This window comes from Coregonus lavaretus, assembly GCF_964263955.1.
Source record: "Coregonus lavaretus genome assembly, chromosome: 12".
Taxonomy (NCBI): domain Eukaryota; kingdom Metazoa; phylum Chordata; class Actinopteri; order Salmoniformes; family Salmonidae; genus Coregonus; species Coregonus lavaretus.
The window spans coordinates 58,658,360-58,681,579 of record NC_139999.1 but is presented as its reverse complement, the minus strand read 5'-3'; the positions used below and the strand labels follow the sequence as shown (position 1 = coordinate 58,681,579).

At 41.3% G+C, this 23,220-nt stretch overlaps 1 protein-coding gene across 1 annotated transcript in view; it reads right to left on the bottom strand.

Moving 5' to 3' along the window:
- Positions 1-4,401: 4,401 nt before the first annotated feature.
- Positions 4,402-23,220, bottom strand: part of LOC311139000 (serine/threonine-protein kinase 4-like) — a 39,641-nt gene continuing 20,822 nt past the window's right edge. Inside the window, exons 10-12 of the mRNA XM_084173825.1 lie at positions 22,963-23,120; positions 11,154-11,345; positions 4,402-5,262 (exon numbers count right to left, since the gene is read on the bottom strand). Of these exons, the coding sequence (XP_084029951.1) occupies positions 11,187-11,345; positions 22,963-23,120 (317 nt within the window). The 3' untranslated portion in view covers positions 4,402-5,262; positions 11,154-11,186. The remainder of the gene's footprint in view (positions 5,263-11,153; positions 11,346-22,962; positions 23,121-23,220) is intronic.

Genomic DNA, 23,220 nt, shown 5'->3' with positions numbered 1-23,220 from the left:
ATGCTGTTTAATCAGTTTCTAGATATGCCACACCTGTCAGGTTGATGGATTATATTGGCAAAGGAGAATTGCTCACTAACAGGGATGTAAACAAATTAGTGTACAACATTTGAGAGAGATAAGCTTTTTGTGCATATGGACATTTCTGGGATCTTTTATTTCAGCTCATGAAACATATGACCAACACTTTACATGTTTTACATTTACATTTACGTCATTTAGCAAAGGGGGTACCAACTCTATATTAATGCCCATGATTTTGTAAAGAGAAAAACATCCCCACAGCATGATGCTGCCACCACCATGCTTCACCGTAGGGATGGTGCCAGGTTTCCTCCAGACGTGACGCATGGCATTCAGGCCAAAGAGTTCAATCTTGGTTTCATCAGACCAGAGAATCTTGTTTCTCATGGTCTGAATACTTTAGGTGCCTTTTGGCAAACTCCAAGCGGGCTGTCATGTGCCTTTTACTGAGGAGTGGCTTCCGTCTGGCCACTCTACCATAAAGGCCTGATTGGTGGAGTGCTACAGAGATGGTTGTCCTTCTGGAAGGTTCTCCCATCTCCAAAGAGGAACATCTGAGCTCTGTCAGAGTGACCATCAGGATCTTGGTCACCTCCCTGAACAAGGCCCTTCTCCCCAGATTGTTCAGTTTAGCCGGGCGGCCAGCTCTAGGAAGAGTCTTGGTGGTTCCAAACTTCTTCCATTAAAGAATGATGGAGGCCACTGTGTTCTTGGGGACCATTAATGCTGCAGACATTTTTTGGTACCCTTCCCCAGATCTGTGCCTCGACAATCCTGTCTCGGAGCTCTACGGACAATTCCTTCCACCTCATGGCTTGGTTTTTGCTCTGACATGCACTGACAACTGTGGGACCTTAAATAGACAGGTGTCTATATGGTGGACTCCAATCAAGAAACATCTCAAGGATGATCAATGGAAACAGGATGCACCTGAGCTCAATTTCGAGTCTCATAGCAAAGGGACTGAATACTTATGTAAATAAGGTATTTCAGTTTTCAATTTTTTATACATTTGCAAAAATGTCTAAACCTGTTTTCGCTTTGTCATTATGGGGTATTGTTTGTAGATTGATGAGAACATTTTAGAATAAGGCTGTAATGTAACAAAATGTGGAAAAAGGGAAGGGGTCTGAATACTTTCCGAATGCACTAGGCAAACACAAAGCAACTGTTCACAAGGCTGCAGGGCCAGACGGATTACCAGGACACGTACTCAGAGCATGCGCTGACCAACTGGCAAGTGTCTTCGGTAACATTTTCAACCTCTCCCTGACCCAGTCTGTAATACCTACATGTTTCAAGCAGACCACCATAGTCCCTGTGCCCAAGAACGCCAAGGTAACCTGTCTAAATGACTATCGCCCGTAGTACTCACATCTGTAGCCATGAAATGCTTTGAAAAGCTGGTCATGGCTCACATCAAAACTATCTTCCCAGAAACCCTGGACCCACTCCAATTCGCATACCGCCCCAACAGATCCACAGATTATGCCATTTCTATTGCAGTCCACAATGCCCTTTTCCACTTGGACAAGAGGCGCACCTCTGTAAAAATGCTGTTCATTGACTACAGCTCAGCGTTCAACACCATAGTGCCTTTCAAGCTCCTCACTAAGCTAAGGACCCTGGGACTGAACACCTCCCTCTGCAACTGGATCCTGGACTTCCTGACGGGCCGCACCCAGGTGGTGAGGGTAGGCAACAACACATCTGCTACGCTGACCCTCAACACGGGGGCCCCTCAGGGGTGCGTGCTTAGTCCCTTCTGTACTCCCTGTTCACCCACGACAGCGTGGCCGCTCACGACTCCAACACCATCAAGTTTGCAGACAACATGACGGTGCTAGGCCTGATCACCAACGACGATGAGACAGCCTATAGGGAGGAGGTCAGAGACCTGGCAGTGAGGTGCCAGGATAACATCTCCCTCAACGTTAGCAAGACAAAGGAGCTGATCATGGATTACAGGAAATGGACGGCCGAGAACGCCCCCATTCACATCGACAGGGCTGTAATGGAGCGGGTCGAGAGCTTTAAGTTCCTCGGTCTCCACATCACTAAGGATCTATCATTGTCCACAAACACCAACACAGTCATGAAGAGGGCAAGACAATGCCTCTTCCCCCTCAAGAGGCTGAAAAGATTCAGCATGGGCCCTCAGATACTCAAAAAGTTATACAGCTGCACCATTGAGAGCATCTTGACTGGCTGCATCGCCGCTTGGTTTGGCAACTACTTAGCATCTGACGGCAAGGCGTACGGCCCAGTACATCACAGGGGCTGAGCTCCCTGCCATCCAGGACCTCTATACCAGGCGGTGTCAGAGGAAGGCTGTAAAAATTGTCAAAGACTCCAGCCAGCCAAGTCATAGACTGTTTTCTCTGCTACCGCACGGCAAGCGGTACCAATACAACAGGACCCTGAACAGCTACTACCCTCAAGCCATAAGACTGCTAAATAGTTAGGCCAGATAGCTATTTGGTTAACTATTTAACTATATAAATTGACCCTTTTTGCACCAACTTTTTTTTACTCATCACATATGCTGCTGCTACTGTTTATTATCTGTCACTTTATTCCTAGTTATATGTACAGTGAGGGAAAAAAAGTATTTGATCCTCTGCTGATTTTGTACGTTTGCCCACTGACAAAGACATGATCAGTCTATAATTTTAATGGTAGGTTTATTTGAACAGTGAGAGACAGAATAGCAGCAAAAAAATCCAGAAAAACGCATGTCAAAAATGTTACAAATTGATTCGCATTTTAATGAGGGAAATAAGTATTTGACCCCTCTGCAAAACATGACTTAGTACTTGGTGGCAAAACCCTTGTTGGCAATCACAGAGGTCAGACGTTTCTTGTAGTTGGCCACCAGGTTTGCACACATTTCAGGAGGGATTTTATCCCACTCCTCTTTGCAGATCTTCTCCAAGTCATTAAGGTTTCGAGGCTGACGTTTGGCAACTCGAACCTTCAGCTCCCTCCACAGATTTTCTATGGGATTAAGGTCTGGAGACTGGCTAGGCCACTCCAGGACCTGAATGTGCTTCTTCTTGAGTCACTCCTTTGTTGCCTTGGCCGTGTGTTTTGGGTCATTGTCATGCTGGAATACCCATCCACGACCCATTTTCAATGCCCTGGCTGAGGAAGGTTCTCACCTAAGATTTGACGGTACATGGCCCCGTCCATCGTCCCTTTGATGTGGTGAAGTTGTCCTGTCCCCTTAGCAGAAAAACACCCCCAAAGCATAATGTTTCCACCTTCATGTTTGACGATGGGGATGGTGTTCTTGGGGTCATAGGCAGCATTCCTCCTCCTCCAAACACGGCGAGTTGAGTTGATGCCAAAGAGCTCAATTTTGGTCTCATCTGACCACAACACTTTCACCCAGTTCTCCTCTGAATCATTCAGATGTTCATTGGCAAACTTCAGACGGGCCTGTATATGTGCTTTCTTGAGCAGGGGGACCTTGCGGGCGCTGCAGGATTTCAGTCCTTCACGGCGTAGTGTGTTACCAATTGTTTTCTTGGTGACTATGGTCCCAGCTGCCTTGAGATCATTGACAAGATCCTCCCGTGTAGTTCTGGGCTGATTCCTCACCGTTCTCATGATTATTGCAACTCCACGAGGTGAGATCTTGCATGGAGCCCCAGGGCGAGGGAGATTGACAGTTCTTTTGTGTTTCTTCCATTTGCGAATAATCGCACCAACTGTTGTCACCTTCTCACCAAGCTGCTTGGCGATGGTCTTGTAGCCCATTCCAGCCTTGTGTAGGTCTACAATCTTGTCCCTGACATTCTTGGAGAGCTCTTTGGTCTTGGCCATGGTGGAGAGTTTGGAATCTGATTGATTGATTGCTTCTGTGGACAGGTGTCTTTTATACAGGTAACAAGCTGAGATTAGGAGCACTCCCTTTAAGAGTGTGCTCCTAATCTCAGCTCGTTACCTGTATAAAAGACACCTGGGAGCCAGAAATCTTTCTGATTGAGAGGAGGTCAAATACCTATTTCCCTCATTAAAATGCAAATCAATTTATAACATTTTTGACATGCGTTTTTCTGGATTTTTTTGTTGTTATTCTGTCTCTCACTGTTAAAATAAACCTACCATTAAAATTATAGACTGATCATTTCTTTGTCAGTGGGCAAACGTACAAAATCAGCAGGGGATCAAATAATTTTTTCCCTCACTGTAGGTGAAACCAGTACTTTCTCTTTCCAATAAAAATGTTTATGATTTAAACATATCTACAAGTGGTAATGTGTACATGAAATCTAAATTATCAATTTATGACATCCAAAATACTAATATCACCAGTACACTGGTTCTGACATTAGTAACTTCAACGGGGAGAAAAAACATGGTACAAATAAATAATTCCTTAAATCGGTTTTAATAGGCAGGCAACAAATATACAAATCAAACACTGATATTCAACACATGCATGACTTCCATTGCATAATTTAAGGCATGAACATTTTAAAACAATTTTATTGGAATGAATACTAAATTTAAGGACCAGTGGAGACTGTAGAGTAGAGTTGTTCATTCATATTACAGTGCTGAAATGCTTTCCAGTGATTGCTACTTCAATGAATGCCTATCAATTTAAGGGATTTAAATGTAGCCTGCCCATGGAACATTACTTATAAACAATGGTTGTAACAATGTGATAAATCTAAAATAAACATAAATCAGATCAATAGAGCAGGTTTAGATTGGGGGATATGTTAAAGGTTTATGGAGTTCTAAACCTACAGCAATAAAATCATTTTAATTCATTAAAAAAAATCAAATGAGACAAAAGTAGGCAGGATAAGGCAACAAAATACATTCCCTTTTTGCTTGTAACAAGTAATCTTTTCATATAACCAAATTGTGCATATTGGTCATCAAACTGGGCCTTTTCGATTAATTTCTTAATGTCATTAGATACAAACCTGAGAATATCTGACCTGAGAAGCTAGTTTGCACACTGATGCAAATGTCTGTAACAGAACAAATGCAAAACATATTTTCCTCCTAAGGATATAACTGCTAAACTATACACTGAGTATACCAAACATTAGGAACACCCCCCCCCCCCCCCCAAATTCATTGGGGCATGAACTATACAAGGTGTCGAAAGCATTCCATAGGGATGCTGGCCCATGTTGACTCCAATGCTTCCCACAGTTGTGTCAAGTTGGCTGGATGTCCTTTGGGTAGTGGGCCATTCTTGATACACACGGGAAACTGTTGAGCAAGAAAAACCCAGCAGCGTTGCAGTTCTTGACACAAACCAGTGTGCCTGGCACATACTACCATACTCTGTTCAAAGGCACTTAAATATTTTGTATGTTTGCTCTGAATGGCACACATACACAATCCATGTCTCAATTGTCTCAAGGCTTAAAAATCCTTCTTTAACCTGTCTCCTCCCCTTCATCTACACTGATTGAAGTGGATTCTAGAAGTGATATCAATAATGGATCATCGCTTTCATCTGGATTCATCTGGTCAGTCTATGTTATGGAAAGAGCAGGTGTTCCTAATGTTTTGTATACTCAGTGTATGAGTATATATATATATATATATATATATATATATACATACATACATACACAGGACCAGTCAAAAGTTTGGATACACCTACTCATTCCAGGGTTTTTCTTTATTTTCACTATTTTCTACATTGTAGAATAATAGTGAAGACATCAAAACTATGAAATAACACATATGGAATCATGTAGTAACCAAAAAAGTGTTAAACAAATCAAAATATATGTGAGATTCTTCAAAGTAGCCACCCTTTGCCTTGATGACAGCGTTGCACACCCTTGGCATTCTCTCAACCAGCTTAATTAGGTAGTCACCTGGAATGCATTTCAATGAACAGGTGTGCCTTGTTAAGAGTTCATTTGTGGAATTTCTTTCCTTCTTAATGCGTTTGAGCCAATCAGTTGTGTTGTGACAAGGTAGGGGGGGTATATAAACTACCGTTCAAAAGTTTGTGTTCACTTAGAAATGTTCCTGTTTTCGAAAGAAAAGCAATTTTTTTGTCCATTAAAATAACATCAAATTGATCAGAAATACAGTGTAGACATTGTTAATGTTGTAAATGGCTATTGTAGCTGGAAACGGCAAATTTTTAATGGAATATCTACAAAGGCGTACAGAGGCCCATTTTCAGCAACCATCAGCCCTGTGTTCCAATGGCAAGTTGTGTTTGCTAATCCAAGTTTATCATTTTAAAAGGCTAATTCATCGTTAGAAAACCATTTAGCAATTATGTAAGCACAGCTGAAAACTGTTGTGCTGATTAAAGAAGCAATAAAACTGGCCTTCTTTAGACTAGTTGAGTATCTGGAGCATCAGCAATTGTGGGTTCGATTACAGGCTCAAAATGGCCAGAAACAAATAACTTTCTTCTGAAACTCGTCAGTCTATTCTTGTTCTGAGAAATGAAGGCTATTCCAATGCGAGAAATTGCCAAAAACTGAAGATCTCGTACAATGTTGTGTACTACTCCCTTCACAGAACAGCGCAAACTGGCTCTAACCAGAATAGAAAGAGTGGGAGGCCCCATTGCACAACTGAGCAAGAGGACAAATACATGAATGTCTAGTTTGAGAAACAGGTGCCTCACAGGTCCTCAACTGGCAGCTTCATTAAATAGTACCTGCAAAACACCAGTCTCAACGTCAACAGTGAAGAGGCGACTCCGGGATGCTGACCTTCCAGGCAGAGTTGCAAACAAAAAGTCATATCTCAGACTGCCCATCTTAATCTTTTCTTTTTATTGGCCAGTCTGAGATATGGCTTTTTCTTTCCAAACTTTTGAACGGTAGGATGAGTGTGTGTGTATATATATATATATATACATATACATACACACATACATACATACATACATACACACACACACACATATATACACACATATATACAGTGGGGAGAACAAGTATTTGATACACTTCCGATTTTGCAGGTTTTCCTATCCTACTTACAAAGTATGTAGAGGTCTGTAATTTTTATCATAGGTACACTTCAACTGTGAGAGAGACGGAATCTAAAAAATATTTTCTTTAAGAAGCCCTCCTGTTCTCCACTCATTACCTGTATTAACTGCACCTGTTTGAACTTGTTACCTGTATAAAAGACACCTGTCCACACACTCAATCAAACAGACTCCAACCTCTCCACAATGGCCAAGACCAGAGAGCTGTGTAAGGACATCAGGGATACAATTGTTGACCTGCACAAGGCTGGGATGGGCTACAGGACAATGGTAAATGGACAAAAAGTTCAAGATGACGGTCAATCACTCTCGGTCTGGGGCTCCATGCAAGATCTCACCTCGTAGGGCATCAATGATCATGAGGAAGGTGAGGGATCAGCCCAGAACTACACGGCAGGACCTGGTCAATGACCTGAAGAGAGCTGGGACCACAGTCTCAAAGAAAACCATTAGTAACACACTACGCCGTCATGGATTAAAATCCTGCAGCACACGCAAGGTTCCCCTGCTCAAGCCAGCGCATGTCCAGGCACGTCTGAAGTTTGCCAATGACCATCTGGATGATCCAGAGGAGGAATGGGAGAAGGACATGTGGTCTGATGATACAAAAATAGAGCTTTTTGGTCTAAACTCCACTCGCCGTGTTTGGAGGAAGAAGAAGGATGAGTACAACCTCAAGAACACCATCCCAACCGTGAAGCATGGAGGTGGAAACATCATTCTTTGGGGATGCTTTTCTGCAAAGGGGACAGGACGATTGCACCGTATTGAGGGGAGGATGGATGGGGCCATGTATCGCGAGATCTTGGCCAACAACCTCCTTCCCTCAGTAAGAGCATTGAAGATGGGTCGTGGCTGGGTCTTCCAGCATGACAACGACCCGAAACACAGAGCCAGGGCAACTAAGGAGTGGCTCCGTGAGAAGCATCTCAAGGTCCTGGAGTGGCCTAGCCAGTCTCCAGACCTGAACCCAATAGAACATCTTTGGAGGGAGCTGAAAGTCCATATTGCCCAGCGACAGCCCCGAAACCTGAAGGATCTGGAGAAGGTCTGTATGGAGGAGTGGGCCAAAATCCCTGCTGCAGTGTGTGCAAACCTGGTCAAGACCTACAGGAAACGTATGATCTCTGTAATTGCAAACAAAGGTTTCTGTACCAAATATTAAGTTCTGCTTTTCTGATGTATCAAATACTTATGTCATGCAATAAAATGCAAATTAATTACTTAAAAATCATACAATGTGATTTTCTGGATTTTTGTTTTAGATTCCGTCTCTCACAGTTGAAGTGTACCTATGATAAAAATTACAGACCTCTACATGCTTTGTAAGTAGGAAAACCTGCAAAATCAGCAGTGTATCAAATACTTGTTCTCCCCACTGTATATTTTGATTTGTTTAACACTTTTTTGGTTACTACATGATTTCATATTTGTTATTTCATAGTTGTCTTCACTATTATTCTACAATGTAGAAAATAGTAAAAATAAAGAAAAACCCTGGAATGAGTAGGTGTGTCCAAACTTTTGACTGTTACTGTGTGTGTATATATCACACACACACACACACACACACACACACACACACACACACATATAAAATTGTCCCTTATGTACACCAAACGTTTTAATGTTAAAAAATGTTTAAGTACCAGCTGCTCTATGGAATGATGGCGATGAGTTATGAACAAAAATAGAGAAGTAAACTGTACAGTAAATAACAAAGAAGTGCACCGTGGTTTACCACTCAAATTTTTAAACATTGTTTAACCAATTAATTATTGTATCATTTTATCCATTCTCTCATTCAATTACACAATTCAGGACCAAATCCCAAAATCTGATGCGCATGCAACTTGACGTTTTATTGAAATTGTCCATTCACATCAGCTATGCACATCTCTGAAGATATAATTTGGCCTTGAGTGAGGCACATGCCAAGGCTGAGGTACTCTCTTCTTGAATGACATTCATGTTCTCCTGGGTCATATACCCATTAATTAAATTGGGTAGCACTTTATAATAACTCCATGTAATAAAGCATTTTTTATTGGATTAGTAAATAGTTTATAATTTATTAATCATTACTCACACATGTAAATGTTAGTAACCTTGTTATTCACACGTTTATAAACAACTTTTAAAGTATTTAATAATGATTCATAAGAGCATGCATACAGAAATATAAACGCAACATGTAAAGTGTTGGTCCCATGCTTCATGATCTGAAATAAAATATCCCAGAAATTTTCCATATGCACAAAAAGCTTATTTCTCTCAGATTCTGTGCACAAATTTGTTTACATCCCTGTTAGTGAGCATCTCTCCTTTGCCAAAATAATCCATCCACCTGACAGGTGTGGCATATCAAGAAGCTGATTAAACAGCATGACCATTACACAGGTGCACCATGCGCTGGGGACAGTAAAAGGCCACTCTAAAATGTGCAGTTTAGTCACACAACACAATGCCACAGATGTCTCAAGTTTTGAGGGAGCGTGCAATTGGCATGCTGACATTTACATTTACATTTTAGTCATTTAGCAGACGCTCGTATCCAGAGCGAATTACAGTTAGTGAGTGCATACATTATTTTTTTATTTTTCATACTGGCCCCCCGTGGGTATCGAACCCACAACCCTGGCGTTGCAAACACCATGCTCTACCAACTGAGCTACATCCCTGCCGGCCATTCCCTCCCCTACCCTGGACGACGCTGGGCCAAATTGTGCACCGCCCCATGGGTCTCCCGGTCTCGGCCGGCTACAACAGAGCCTGGATTCGAACCAGGATCTCTAGTGGCACAGCTAGCACTGCGATGCAGTGCCTTAGACTTCCTGACAGCAGGAATGTCCACCAAAGCCGTTGCCAGATAATTGAATGTTAATTTCTCTACCATAAGCCGCCTCCGCCATTTTGGAGAATTTGGAAGTACGTCCTCCCGGCCTCACAACTGCAGACCTCGTGTAACAACACCAGCCCAGGACCTCCACATCCGGCTTCTTTACCTTCGTGGATCATCTGAGACCAGCCACCCAGACAACTGATGAAACTGAGGACTATTTCTGTCTGTAATAAAGCCCTTTTGTGGGGAAAAACCAATTCTGATTGGCTAGGCCTGGCTCCCCAGTGGGTGGGCCTGGCTCCCAAGTGGGTGGGCCTATGCCCTCCCAGGCCCAACCATGGCTGCGCCCCTGCCCAGTCATGTGAAATCCATAGATTAGGGCCTAATTATTTGATTTCAATTGACTGATTCCTTTATATGAACTGTAACTCTGTAAAATCGTTGAAATTGTTGCGTTTATATTTTGTACAGTATAGTTCCTTATAACCATTTTATAATCATTAGTTTACTATTTTTGTGTGGCCTCATCTAAAGTGTGGGCTATTTATAAATACTTTATAAATGTTGAGTGACCAGTGTAATTTCTCACAAAAAGATGGACATGCCATTGGTAGACATTCTAGCAGTACCTGATGCTCCTTAAGGTCTCAAAATATCCTAGAACATATTTGCAAGTAAAACTGTATTTATAAAGTATAAATATCCCACACTTTAGATGAGGTCACACAAAAATGTTGGTTTATAAGGACCTACATTAAACATCTTATGAATGGAGTAATAATTAATCAATTAATAAACTATTTACTAATCCATTATAAATGCTTTATTACATGGAGTTATTAAAAAGTGCTACCGTAAATTGAACTTCCCTTTGGCTGGATATTGTACTGTGCTGCAAAATGAATAGGCTAGTATGTGGAACTAAAAAACTAATTAAGGAATAAGTACCAAGTTTCACAAAAGTGGTAAAAACAGAAAAACACACCAAATTATAGTGTTTGACTGTATGGTATAAAAGTGATCTTGTTGCTCCAATTAGCAATGCTACACAGTTGATTCAAGAGTACCAACAGTGGAAGACAAATGTCCCACGACAGATAAAAGAATACTTGAGAGGTCTGAAGTGCCCTAAACAATTAACACAATAAGTTAAGACATAAAAACGTGCATGCTTGGCAGCACTAAGTGGTTTCCCTTTAAAGAAAAAGACAATAACTGCAATGAAGTAGGGTCCAAAGCAATGAACAGAAGTAATCTGTCCAGTGTGTAGGACCAAGAGCCCACCTAAGAGGTTTGAGGGTCAAACGCCAAACTGTCTCAGAAGTTCTGCTGGCGTCGCTTCTTTGCCTCGATGGCGTCCAGGATGGGCTGGCGCTTGGCCTGGTAGAGCTGGCGGATCTCCTCGATCTCCTGCTCCATCTGGGGGTCCAGGGAGGCCAGCCGTAACCTCAGCTCCTCCACGCTCCATGTTCGCATCTAAAAACAACCACAGGGTGTCCCCTTTAATTATTTCATGCTATGCACCTGCAAATTTGACCCTGAACCACGCAATGCAATGCAATGTACACAAAGTCCGCAATTATACTATGCTTGAACTTGAGGTGAAAAACAAGAAAGAATCACAGCTTCAAACTATGCACAGACACCACCAATACAATTAGAAAAAATCTGGTCTAAACCTTGCACATTGAACCATGGTGTCCTTATTAGTATTTTGTGTTTTCAGAGTTTCAGACTGCATCAAGATTAAGTTAACATTGGTAAATAGTTATTTGGGTTAAGATCCTAACATAACGTTTGAAAAGACGGGTGAGCATTATACTGTTTAGGCTACATGACAGATTAGGATCTCATGCCTGGTTATGTTTCCCCTTCGGATTCCCACCATGAGCACTCTCCAGCTATTTATTGCCCCCCAGTCACTAAAGTAAACATAACCTGGGCGTCTTCATCCTCAGCAGAGAGCCTTGAGAAGCCACTGACAACCTACTGGGCCAGAAGAGCAGCAAACAGACTCACCGTAGAGCACACAGGGTAAGAAATGGACAGGTTATTAATGGAGATATGGCTCTTTGGCCCTTCCATACTGGCATGGATTTTTTATTTAACCTTAATTTTGACAGGGAAGTCATACTGAAACTAGGGTCTCTTTTACAGGTGAGCCCTGCGTAAACACATACAATGTACAAATCACAAAACATATCAAGAAAAACAGACACTTATCAACACAGAGCTCTCCGACCATTACTCTGATCTGACCAAGGGGGACCAGAACACCTAATTTCAGAGAGCTCTAAATTGTTCCACGTAAAGAGCTCAAAAACAACTACAAGCAGCTTTACCCAACTCTGTGGAGACCGAAGGGACCTCCAGTGTTATCCAAGCCTGAGACCATGTTTGGTCATTTGTAAGTCTAAACTGAATGAATGATGATAGATACATAGGATGTTTCTGCATGAGTGCTTTGTAGATAAACACAAGAAAATGTTGCTCTCTCCTTACATACAAAGAGGCCCAACCCACTTTTTGATACAAAACACAACAGTGAGTTCTATAACCATCACCAGTAATAAACCTAAGGTCACAATGGAAAACAGCATCTAGTGGTTTAAGTGTAGATGCTGCTGAATGCATATAGCTAACCTAAAATATACATAAAAGTGGCCTGGACAATTTCTTTCCTATTAACAAGTCAGAAAAGCTTTGAACTTCAACAAGCTCAGTGACGTTTTTTAAAACGACCATTTGTCATTAAGCCAGATACCAAGATATTTGTAGAAAGGAACTCGCTCAATTTGTGTACCATTCAAACTAGCATTATACATTAATTTAAATCTGGGTTACGGGACCTGGAAAAAAGCATTCATTTTGTTTGCATTTAGCACCAAGTTTAGATCCAATAGTGACCTCTACAGTGCTTGAAATTCAGACTTAAAATGTGAAAATGCTTGGCCAACCGATCGAGCAACACAAATTAATATATATTTTTTTACAGCATAACCAATGTTATTTATATAGATTGTAAACAGTAGTTGGCCGAGTATCGAACCTTTAGGGCACCCCTTTATGTAACTCAAGGTTGCTCAGATTTGACCCGATCCACCTTATTGGCCTGAGTTCTGTCATTGAGATAACTATGATATCATCGGCAAGCATCAGTACCCAACAGAATAACATGGTCTACAGTATAAAGTATTTGACAAGTCTACAAACATGGCAACACAATTCTTTCTACACTGAACAAAAATATAAACGCAACATGTCCCATGTTTCATGAGCTGAAATAAAAGATCCCAGAACTGTTGTGCACAAATTCATTTACATCCCTGTTAATGAGCATTTTATCCTTTGCCAAAATAATCCATCCACCTGACAGGTGTGGCATATCAAGAAGCTGATTAAATAGCATGATCATTACACAGGTGCACCTTGTGCTGGGGGCATCCAGGACCTCTATACCAGGCGGTGTCAGAGGAAGGCCCTCAAAATTGTCAAAGACTCCAGCCACCCTAGTCATAGACTGTTCTCTCTGCTACCGCACGGCAAGCGGTACCGGAGTGCCAAGTCTAGGTCCAAAAGACTTCTCATCAGCTTCTACTCCCAAGCCATAAGACTCCTGAACAGCTAATCATGGCTACCCGGACTATTTGCACTGCCCCCCCACCCCATCCTTTTTACGCTGCTGCTACTCTGTTAATTATTTATGCATAGTCACTTTAACTCTACCCACATGTACATATTACTTCAACTACCTCAACTAGCCGGTGCCCCCACACATTGACTCTGCACCGGTACCCCCCTGTATATATAGCCTCCCTACTGTTATTTTATTTTACTTCTGCTCTTTTTTTCTCAACACTTTTTTTGTTGTTTTATTTTTACTTTTTTTGTTAAAAATAAATGCACTGTTGGTTAAGGGCTGTAAGTAAGCATTTCACTGTAATGTCTGCACCTGTTGTATTCGGCGCATGTGACCAATAAAATTTGATTTGATTTGATTTGAATAAAAGGCCACTCTAAAATGTGTAGTTTTGTCACAACACAATACCACAGATGTCTCAAGTGTTGAGGGAGCATGCAATTGGCATGTTGACTGTAGGGATGTCCACAAGAGCTGTTGCCAGAGAATGTAATGTTAATTTCTCTACCATAAGCCGCCTCCAACGTTGTTTTAGAGAATTTGACAGTACGTCCAACCGGCCTCGCAACCGCAGACCACGCCAGCCCAGGACCTCCACATCCGGCTTCTTCACCTGCGGGATCATCAGGTGGGGAGGGGAGGGGGGTGCTGAGGAGTATTTCTGTCTGTAATAAAGTCATTTTGTGGGGAAAAGCTCATTCTGATTGGTTGGGCCTGGCTCCCAAGTGGCTGCACTCCTGCCCAGTCATGTGAAATCCATAGATTAGGGCCTAATGAATTTATTTCAATTGACTGATTTCCTTATATGAAATGTAACTCAGCAAAATCTTTGCATGATGCGTTTATATTTTTGCAAGATGCGTTGATATTTTTGTTCAGTATATTATCTAAGGAATCAGCAATATCGTTTAAAACAAGCATGGTAGCCATAGTGGTGCTATGTTTAGCTCTGAATCTGGATTTAACAACATTAAGAATGCCATTTACAGATAGAAAATAACTGTTTGTTGACCAATGAGTCTAGTATTTTCCGCAAGACAAGGGAGCCTGGAAATGGGTCTAAACTGGACTTTCTGGATTACTGAACTATGAGATACAGCCAATAAAAGAACAGCAAAGAAACATGGAACAATAACCCAAAGGCTATTTGTTTGTAACTGGTAAGGCATATTTTTGGATTGAGACACCTAGTAGAAGATCCTTTGAGTGTTTGCTCTGACCCCAAAACAGACAGTTCCAAAGTAAGGTGAAAGGAATGGAGAGTGGGGATGATGGGATCTAGCCTACAAAATGGGACGAATGGAGGCTGTTCTCTATACGATAGTGAAAAAGGTGCCTCCACAGACTTAAATCTCTGAAATTGCATCTAATTTAAGTTTGTGACTACTTTACTAAAGTATAGGCTATATTTCTTCCTACACCTTTTCTAAACCTAAATCACCACATTGTTTCTCTGAAAAAAACATTGTTCCCCTGTCAACATTAGACAGACCCCATTACATAAGAAGCTACGTACTTTAAGGTGACCAGGCAGACATTCACTCAGACACATGTTATTTCAAGTGGAATAAAGATTGGCTTCAACTTTGTAGTCAAGTTTAAATTAGAAAGAAAACACATTTACAGTCATCTAAAATTCACTGTTTTTAGAAACTTAAAAGAAATAAGCAAAAAGAGGCACTCGGGAAAGATTGAGAGAGGTTTTATTCACAGGTGCAAGTAAAAAGCCATATAAAACAAATAGGCAAAGGGAAGTCTTCTCAGTTGAAGACATCGCTGAGCCTAAGCCTACAGAGGGCTGTTTCAGAAAGTGAGATCAAGGTATAGCCAGACCAGAAACTATGGCAATGAATCCTCGACATCTAACCTGCTTTCTCGCAGGCTAACTTAACTCTCCTGAATTTGTGGAGTAAATTCAAATTTTCGACCAATCCAATCGGATTCCCTGCCTCCTGCACAAATAACATCACATTCCTTTGATGGTCCTTCCTTGGTGCCGATCAGCGTGTGATGTGAACGAGCAGGTATTGGACTTACTCAATTCAGGTGTGCATTAATGGCATAAGTCCAAATCAGCCACTTCGGAACCAGTGTATTCTGACTTCAATCTTCAGGTTAGCTGTCTGCGTTAGATAATCCTGAATAGTTAAGCTCTTTTTCTGCAATACCTGTATGGTATAATTTGCTCTTACTAGCACCTACCCAGCATAGGTCACCCACTGCCAAGCAATACCCCAAAATAGTGTCCTGTGGGGAATGGGGTGGAGAGTGAAAACTACTGTTGTGGGTAATTAGCCACAGCCTATTGTTATGATATTGGGGGGGGGGGGGGGGGGATCTATATGAAATGATTCTCTATCATATGTTAAAATAATTCCATTCTGTATGGACGATAAGAGATTGTGGCCTAAAAAGAGTGCTATCGCTTTAAGAATGGCGCCCGAAAAATGTATGAAGGGAGGAAGTGAGAAAGAGGAAAAATGTGTGTTTTTCCATTGCCTACGTGGAAGACGAAGACACCGGGTAAACCGCAGAGGCGCCAGTTACAAATTGCGAGAAGAGAACTGCAGCCTGCTAAACACCGTCCGTGCCTTCCTCTGTTGGGAATTCCTTTCCTATTGTTTGGCACTGGGAACGTGTTACTGACATGTCATTTTATTTCCTTGTTTGGGATTAACTAAATGGATCGCGGAGAAAGTTTAATGAGAGAGGACATGCCTTCCAAACTCTGGTGTGATCAGTCTTTTGATCAGTCTTTGTGATCATCCACTGCCGGCTATCTTTTTGCTTTCTGGGGGGGCAATATGATTTAAATATAAAATACTATTAACTGAACTGAATTAACTAAAGGGGATCAAAAAGGGAAAAGAAAGAAGGGATTTATAAATTAATAATTTCCTGGTTGGGCGAGACCCAATAGGCTTTTATAGCCGAAACTGAACTTGAGCTTAACCAATACAAAACATTTAAATAAGGTTATTGGGTTATTGTGATGTTATTTAATATTTGGGTGTGTTTGTTAAAATGATCCATTTAAATATTACTTGTGGGGGTTATTATTTTGTTATCCATTTATTTCTGAAGCATATTATTTTTGTTGGGTTTACAAAATATATATCATTTAATTGACAAATCACCTAGTACTTTCCCGTCGTTTTTCTTGCTGTAAGTCCTCTTTAAAAAGTATATTATAAAATGCTGCCAATTAGGGTGATCGTCAGTCAGGGTCCCAGCTTGCAAGATGTGAGATTGCTGGTTGGTTTGGTGGCCATGAGGCCTTTCGTTTGATTTTCAAATCTATAGTTTACATGCAAACCTCATCGGCGTTGCAAAATATATTTACACATACACTTTATTCAATCATTTCGATTGCGTGAAAATGCATCTGCGCAGCCAAGCGCTAAAATAGAACTTGGTTCTACTTGAGACGCTCCATGCGCTGAAACCCACATGGGCGCTTGAAAGACAAAACGAGGAGAGATTAATTAAAGATAACTAAAATCTAACTAGGCTTCCCTTTTTATCTATGGCTTAATCATCAAAGTTGAGAAACACCATTTTGTATGACTCCGGGTCAAAATTCTACAAAGAAAAGAGGACCATATGCATGTCAGGTAAAATAACAACCTAATCTCCCAGGACAAACGAGCTAGCAACAGCTAGCTAGCTAGCTAGCTAAACGGCCATGAATGTTTTGTGTGTTTCGACCTGCCCCCAAATTAATATAGTTTGTTTTGATATTTTAACCTGCGTGTCATGACCACGTCTGGTGTGGATGGACAAAATCTGTGCGCACGTGGGTGGCCGGTGTAGTTAGCATGTTAGGCATGCCTGTTTGTAGTTTTCATTTTTGTATACATTTGTTTCCATCACCATCTGAACATAATAATCTGCTTGGGCTCGCCGACCAAAAAGAGTCAAGACAGAGCTGGCCCTGGAACTAAGGTAAGGTTGCTTTGCTGTCTCCCTTGGCACATGTGCATCCAAAACAGTCCTCAAACGCTGATTTCTCACAAATGCACACATTCATTCAGGTTACAGACCATGTAACTAGGCCTAGGAACCCTAGACAAAGCAAGTGCAACCATATCCGTTGGCTAGTTCTAAGTTACGTAACACTATGCCTTCCTTTACTTGATGTGTTTAAAGTAGTGTTGCACGGCATACATAAAATGTGGTACTTTTTAGATACTAGAACCTGAGAAACTGTTCGGTACTAGAATTTGTGTTACTGTCGGTACTTCTGTCAAATGTGTCTCACAGATCAAAGCTGTCTATCAGCGCAGCCGATGTTCCCCTTATAGAGTAAGCGCACCGTGCCTGTTCCACTTGCCTGCACTGGGAGTCTGGACTGTCATGTAGAAATGTTGTAACTGTTAATTACTGTTCGCAAAACAATGTCCATACAGGCTAGAACACTTTACAATGCAAGAACATACAGCTTATTGTAGGAGAACTGAAGCTATCAATTCACTACCCTAGTACTTTATGATAATATGCTAATCATAACGCAAAATATGGTGATTTCAAAGCGGTTTGCCACAAATTTTAAATCATTAACTTAACACTTGGAGCGCCGGAATTCCATAACTACTAGAATGGCCATGGTCATTCTGATTTAAAGTGTTTAATACTTTATCATGGTTGGTGTCTTGACGGATTTGTCCAAAATCGTGTCACATAATTTTTTCTGGGAGAGAAGTGGTGGAGGGTGGGGGGGGTAGTTTTGCTGGCCGTTCGGCAGTATCTGTGAAGGGCCACCGGATGCAGGTCTAAAGGATCTGATTTGTGTGCTCTGATTCAGCTGTTGGCTTGGTCCTGGGTTTTTGTGGCACTCTTTGTAGAGTGGATGGTGGTGGCTGAGAAATTCCTGCCTTGGGTTTGTTGTGGTGCCATATTCTTTCCATTTTTTTTTTATAATGGATTTTAAAAAGGTGCTCCGTGGGATGTTCAAAGTCCACCTGTGTGCAATCTAACTAATTATATGACTTCTGAAGGTAATTGGTTGCACCAGATCTTATTTAGGGGCTTCATAGCAAAGGGGGTGAATACATATGCACGCACCACTTTTCCATTATTTATTTTTTAGAAATATTTGAAACAAGTTATTTTTTTCATTTCACTTCACCAATTTGGACTATTTTCTGTATGTCCGTTACATGAAATCCAAATAAAATTCAATTTAAAATTACAGGTTGTAATGCAACAAAATAGGAAAAACGTCAAGGGGGATAAATACTTTTGCAAGGCACTGTAGGGGCATGCTAATGGCGACAGGAACACCAATAGAAAATGGACACGAAGTAGAGGCATTACTAAAAGTGTGTTTATTACCCAGTAAATTAGCCGTGGTAAAATGTGAAACTCACACCAATCTTATTGAGAAGATAGCAATAGCGAGCAGACAAGGCGGCAGCACTATCTAAAATAGAAGATGCTACCAAACCGCATGTAAATACTAAAGCTGGGATGCTCAGTTCGAGAGAATTTCAGCAGCAAATTCCTAGGAAGGAAACATGGGAGTGGTTAGAGAACAGGTGTCAACTAGACACAGAGGGGGTGTGGTATAATATGGCGGGGAGTGTTGGGTACGTTCTGGGTCTGGGTTAAATGATGTGCGGTGGAGGAGATCTTCGTGGGCTATCCTCAGCCTTGTCTCAGGGTAGTAAGTTGGTGGTCTGTTGATATCCCTCTAGTGGTGTGGGGGCTGTGCATTAGCAAAGTGGGTGGGGTTATATCCTGCCTGGTTGGCCCTGTCCAGGGGTATCGTTGGACAGGGCCACAGTCCCCCCCACTCAGCCTCAAGTAGCTATGCTGCAATAGTCTATGTGCCGGGGGGCTAGGGTCAGTCTTCTATCTGGTATAATACTCCTGTCTTATCTTATCTGGTTTGGGCTTAGTGGGACTATCATTTGTTTTTCAACAGGACAATGACCCAACACACCTCCAGGCTGTGTAAGGGCTATTTTCCCAAGGAGAGTGATGGAGCGCTGCATCAGATGACCTGGCCTCCACCATCCCCCGACCAACCAAATTGAGATGGTTTGGGATGAGACGGACGGCAGAGTGAAGGAAAAGCAGCCAACAAGTGCTCAGCATATGTGGGAACTCCTTCAAGAATGTTGGAAAAGCATTCCAGGTGAAGCTGGTTGAGAGAATGCCAAGAGTGTGCAAAGCTGTCATCAAGGCAAAGGGTGGTTGTGAGGCCGGTTGGACGTACTGCCAAATTCTCTAAAACGACGTTGAAAGTGGCTTATGGTAGAAAAATGAACATTAAATTATCTGGCAACAGCTCTAGTTGACATGAAGCTGGTTGGGAGAATGCCAACAGTGTGCAAAGCTGTCATCAAGGCAAAGGGTGGCAATTTGAAGAATCTCAAATATAAAATATATTTTGATTTGTTGAACACTTTTTTGATTACTACATGATTCCATATGTGTTATTTCATAGTTTATGTCTTCACTATTATTCTACAATGAAGAAAATAGTAAAAAATTAAGAAAAACCCTTGAATGAGTTGTGTTTAAAACTTTTGACCGGTAGTGTATATATTCTTAATTCCATTCCTTACTTAGATTTGTGTGTATATGTTGTGAAATTGTTAGATATTACTTCTTAAATATTACTGCACTGTCGGAGCTAGATGCACAAGCATTTCGCTACACCCGCAATAACATCTGCTAAACACGTGTATGTGACAAATAAAATGTGATTTGACTTCAAGAAAGATTCTATAAGGGTTGAATAGGAGGGGCTTTGTCCTGAATACAAAGCGTTATGTTTGGGGCAAATCCAACACAACACAGTGTACCGCTCTTCATATTTTCAAGCATGGTGGCGGCTGCATCATGTTATGGGTATGCTTGTGATCGGCAAGGACTAGGGAGTTTTTTTAGGATAAAAAGAAACAATAGATCTAAGCACAGGCAAAATCCTAGAGGAAAACATTGTTGAGTCTGCTTTCCAACAGACACTGGGGACATATTCACCTTTCAGCAGGACAATAACCTAAAACACAAGGCCAAATATACACTGGAGTTGCTTACCAAGATGACATTGAATGTCCCTGAGTGTCCTAGTTACAGTTTAGACTTAAAATCGGCTTGAAAATCTATGTCAAGACTTGAAAATGGCTGTCTAGCAATGATCAATAACCAACTTGACAGAGCTTGAAGAATAAAAAATACATTCAAACATTGTACAATCCAGGTGTGCAAAGCTCTTTAGGAGACTTACCCACAAAATACTCACAACTGTAATTGCTGCCAAAGGGGATTCTAACATGTATTGAATCAGGGGTTTGAATATGTATGTACATTAAATTAGATTTCTGTATTTCATTTAATACATTTGCTACAATTTCTAAAAACATTGTTTCACTGTTATTATAGGGTATTGTGTGTAGATGGGTGAGATTACTATTTTTTTTTTTTTATCCATTTTTCAATTCAGGCTGTAACAGCAAAATGTTAAATAAGTCAAGGGATATGAATACTTTCTGAAGGCTGTTGACTTTGGTAGGGCAGGGGAATATAAACGTGATGTCTGCTAAATGAACAAGTTGATTTCATGGTGCAGCCATATAGCCTTGGCTACTAAGCACAGATAGGCCTAAAATAAAACTTAAAACATGCTATTCAGTTCTTTTGAAATAAATTGTTTTAATATCATATATGACTTTCCTAAAAATCTTAAATGGATTTCTTTGTGATTGTGTATATTAAATTGATTTATTACCGGTGGCTATAGGTACTAAACCTGGTATCGAAGTCAACTCCGGTATCGGTACAACACTAGTCCAGAGTAGAGGAGTGTTTGGAGACAAAAACATGGTCATTTGTAATCTCTCCCTCATTCATAATGCAGATAAATGCTATACCCCAACTTAAGGTAGCAGCATAGCCACTCTCTCTGCACCTGTTCGGCTTACTAGGGAGTTAACAACAGTCATTCCATAAAGCAGACTGTCCACAGACTAAGTCCCAACCATGTTCTCGAGGACCACCAGCCGTCAGATATTTGTTGTAGCCCTGAGCTAGCACATCAGATTCAACTAGTCAAGGACTTGATGTTTTGTGGACTCATTGAATTAGGTGTGCTACTTCAGGGCTGCAACAAATACGTAAAAAGGCCTACACGTTACCTTGCCTGAAATTACATTGCAAAAGCCCTCTCTTGAAACACATTGTCCCTTAAGAGTAATACTCTCTCTCTCCCTCATGCAATGTTGAACACACCAAAGTCCACTTTGACGTCTTATAGCTCTCTAATCCATCAGACACGAACACGTATTGAGGCCATGCAAACAAAATCAAGGCAATACTAGCTAAAATAGTTTGTCTGACAGATCTATATTTAGAACCAGCGCCAATTAGGCTAGCGTCATGTAGTTTATAGTGCAGACCCCAGTCAACATGACACTTCAAAAGAACAACAAAGCTGAACTGAGCTAACCAAAATGCAGCATATCGCATCCTCACCTCCAAGTCTAATTTGCAGCTACTGACCCAATTCTGTTGGGCTGAGACAAATGTGACGTTTGTATCATACTCCGATTGAAGATACTGCCGCTGCTCATGTTGCCAGCGTGACGTCTGGAGTCACTCGACAGTCGCCTTTCAGTCTCTTTTAACGTAACAAAACTACAAAAACAACAAACACGACTAGTGTGGCTCGGCAAGAAAGCAAAACTGCTGCCTAACATGTTCCATACCCCTCTTCTGTGGTCTTAAACTAAACAGAATATGTAGGCCAGGGATGGAGTGGTAAAAAGTAAGATTTACCCTCCACTACATCCCTGATGGAGGCCTAATCCATATGTTGATGCTCAACATTGCACCTTATTTGTTGAGTTTAAGTCATGGGGTTCAATAAATGAACTCATAGGGCCAGCTTCCCAGACAGATTAAGCCTAGTACTGGAATAAAAAGCAGTCCTGTAAGTCCTCAGCTCAAGCATGCATGCTCCGGCATGCTATCAAAGCAGCAGGAGATGTAGTCCAAATTAGACTTTTCGGCGATGCGTTTTCCTTCTTGAGTCAATTATTTTAATAAAAGGCTTTTGGTATGACTAAATCAATACACAAATATGAATATAATTTTATACATATCTTAGATGACCTTGTTTGTGTTCAGTCAAGAGATTATGGGACACGACCCGGAAGTATGACGTAGGAATGCTTCACTTTCATAGAGTATAGCCTAGACTTAATCTGTGTGATGAAACCGGCCCATAAGGTTAATTGTAATTCATTGGAGTGAAATCTAAATTCTAGCTCATCAGGGGATTCAGTTATTTGGAAGAAATGTCAATAATACTTAGATGTCCGCTAAGCATATCACAACTTGCAATGATTTCATTACATTGTAGTTTGTTTTGAAGCAGACAGCCGCATAGGTTAAAACAATGATAGTAGAACGGTTTACTAGAGGCATGTCACTTTCTTTACTTACCAGTTCTAGGTCTCCCTCTGCAGGCAGTTTGCGGTTGTCAGCATTGTGTTCTGGGTCTCCTCCACTGTTGTTGTGACAGTTGGCCTCCTTCTCTTTCTGCTCAAAGTACTCCAGGAAGGACGGCTTGGCGGGCTGCATGGTCTCATCTCTCCCTAGGCCTGCACCGAAAAAGCAGTGTCAGTGTCCAACGTTCAAGACAACAGTTAACTTTCATAAGTTACAGTGCCTTCAGAAAGTATTCACACCCCTTTACTTTTT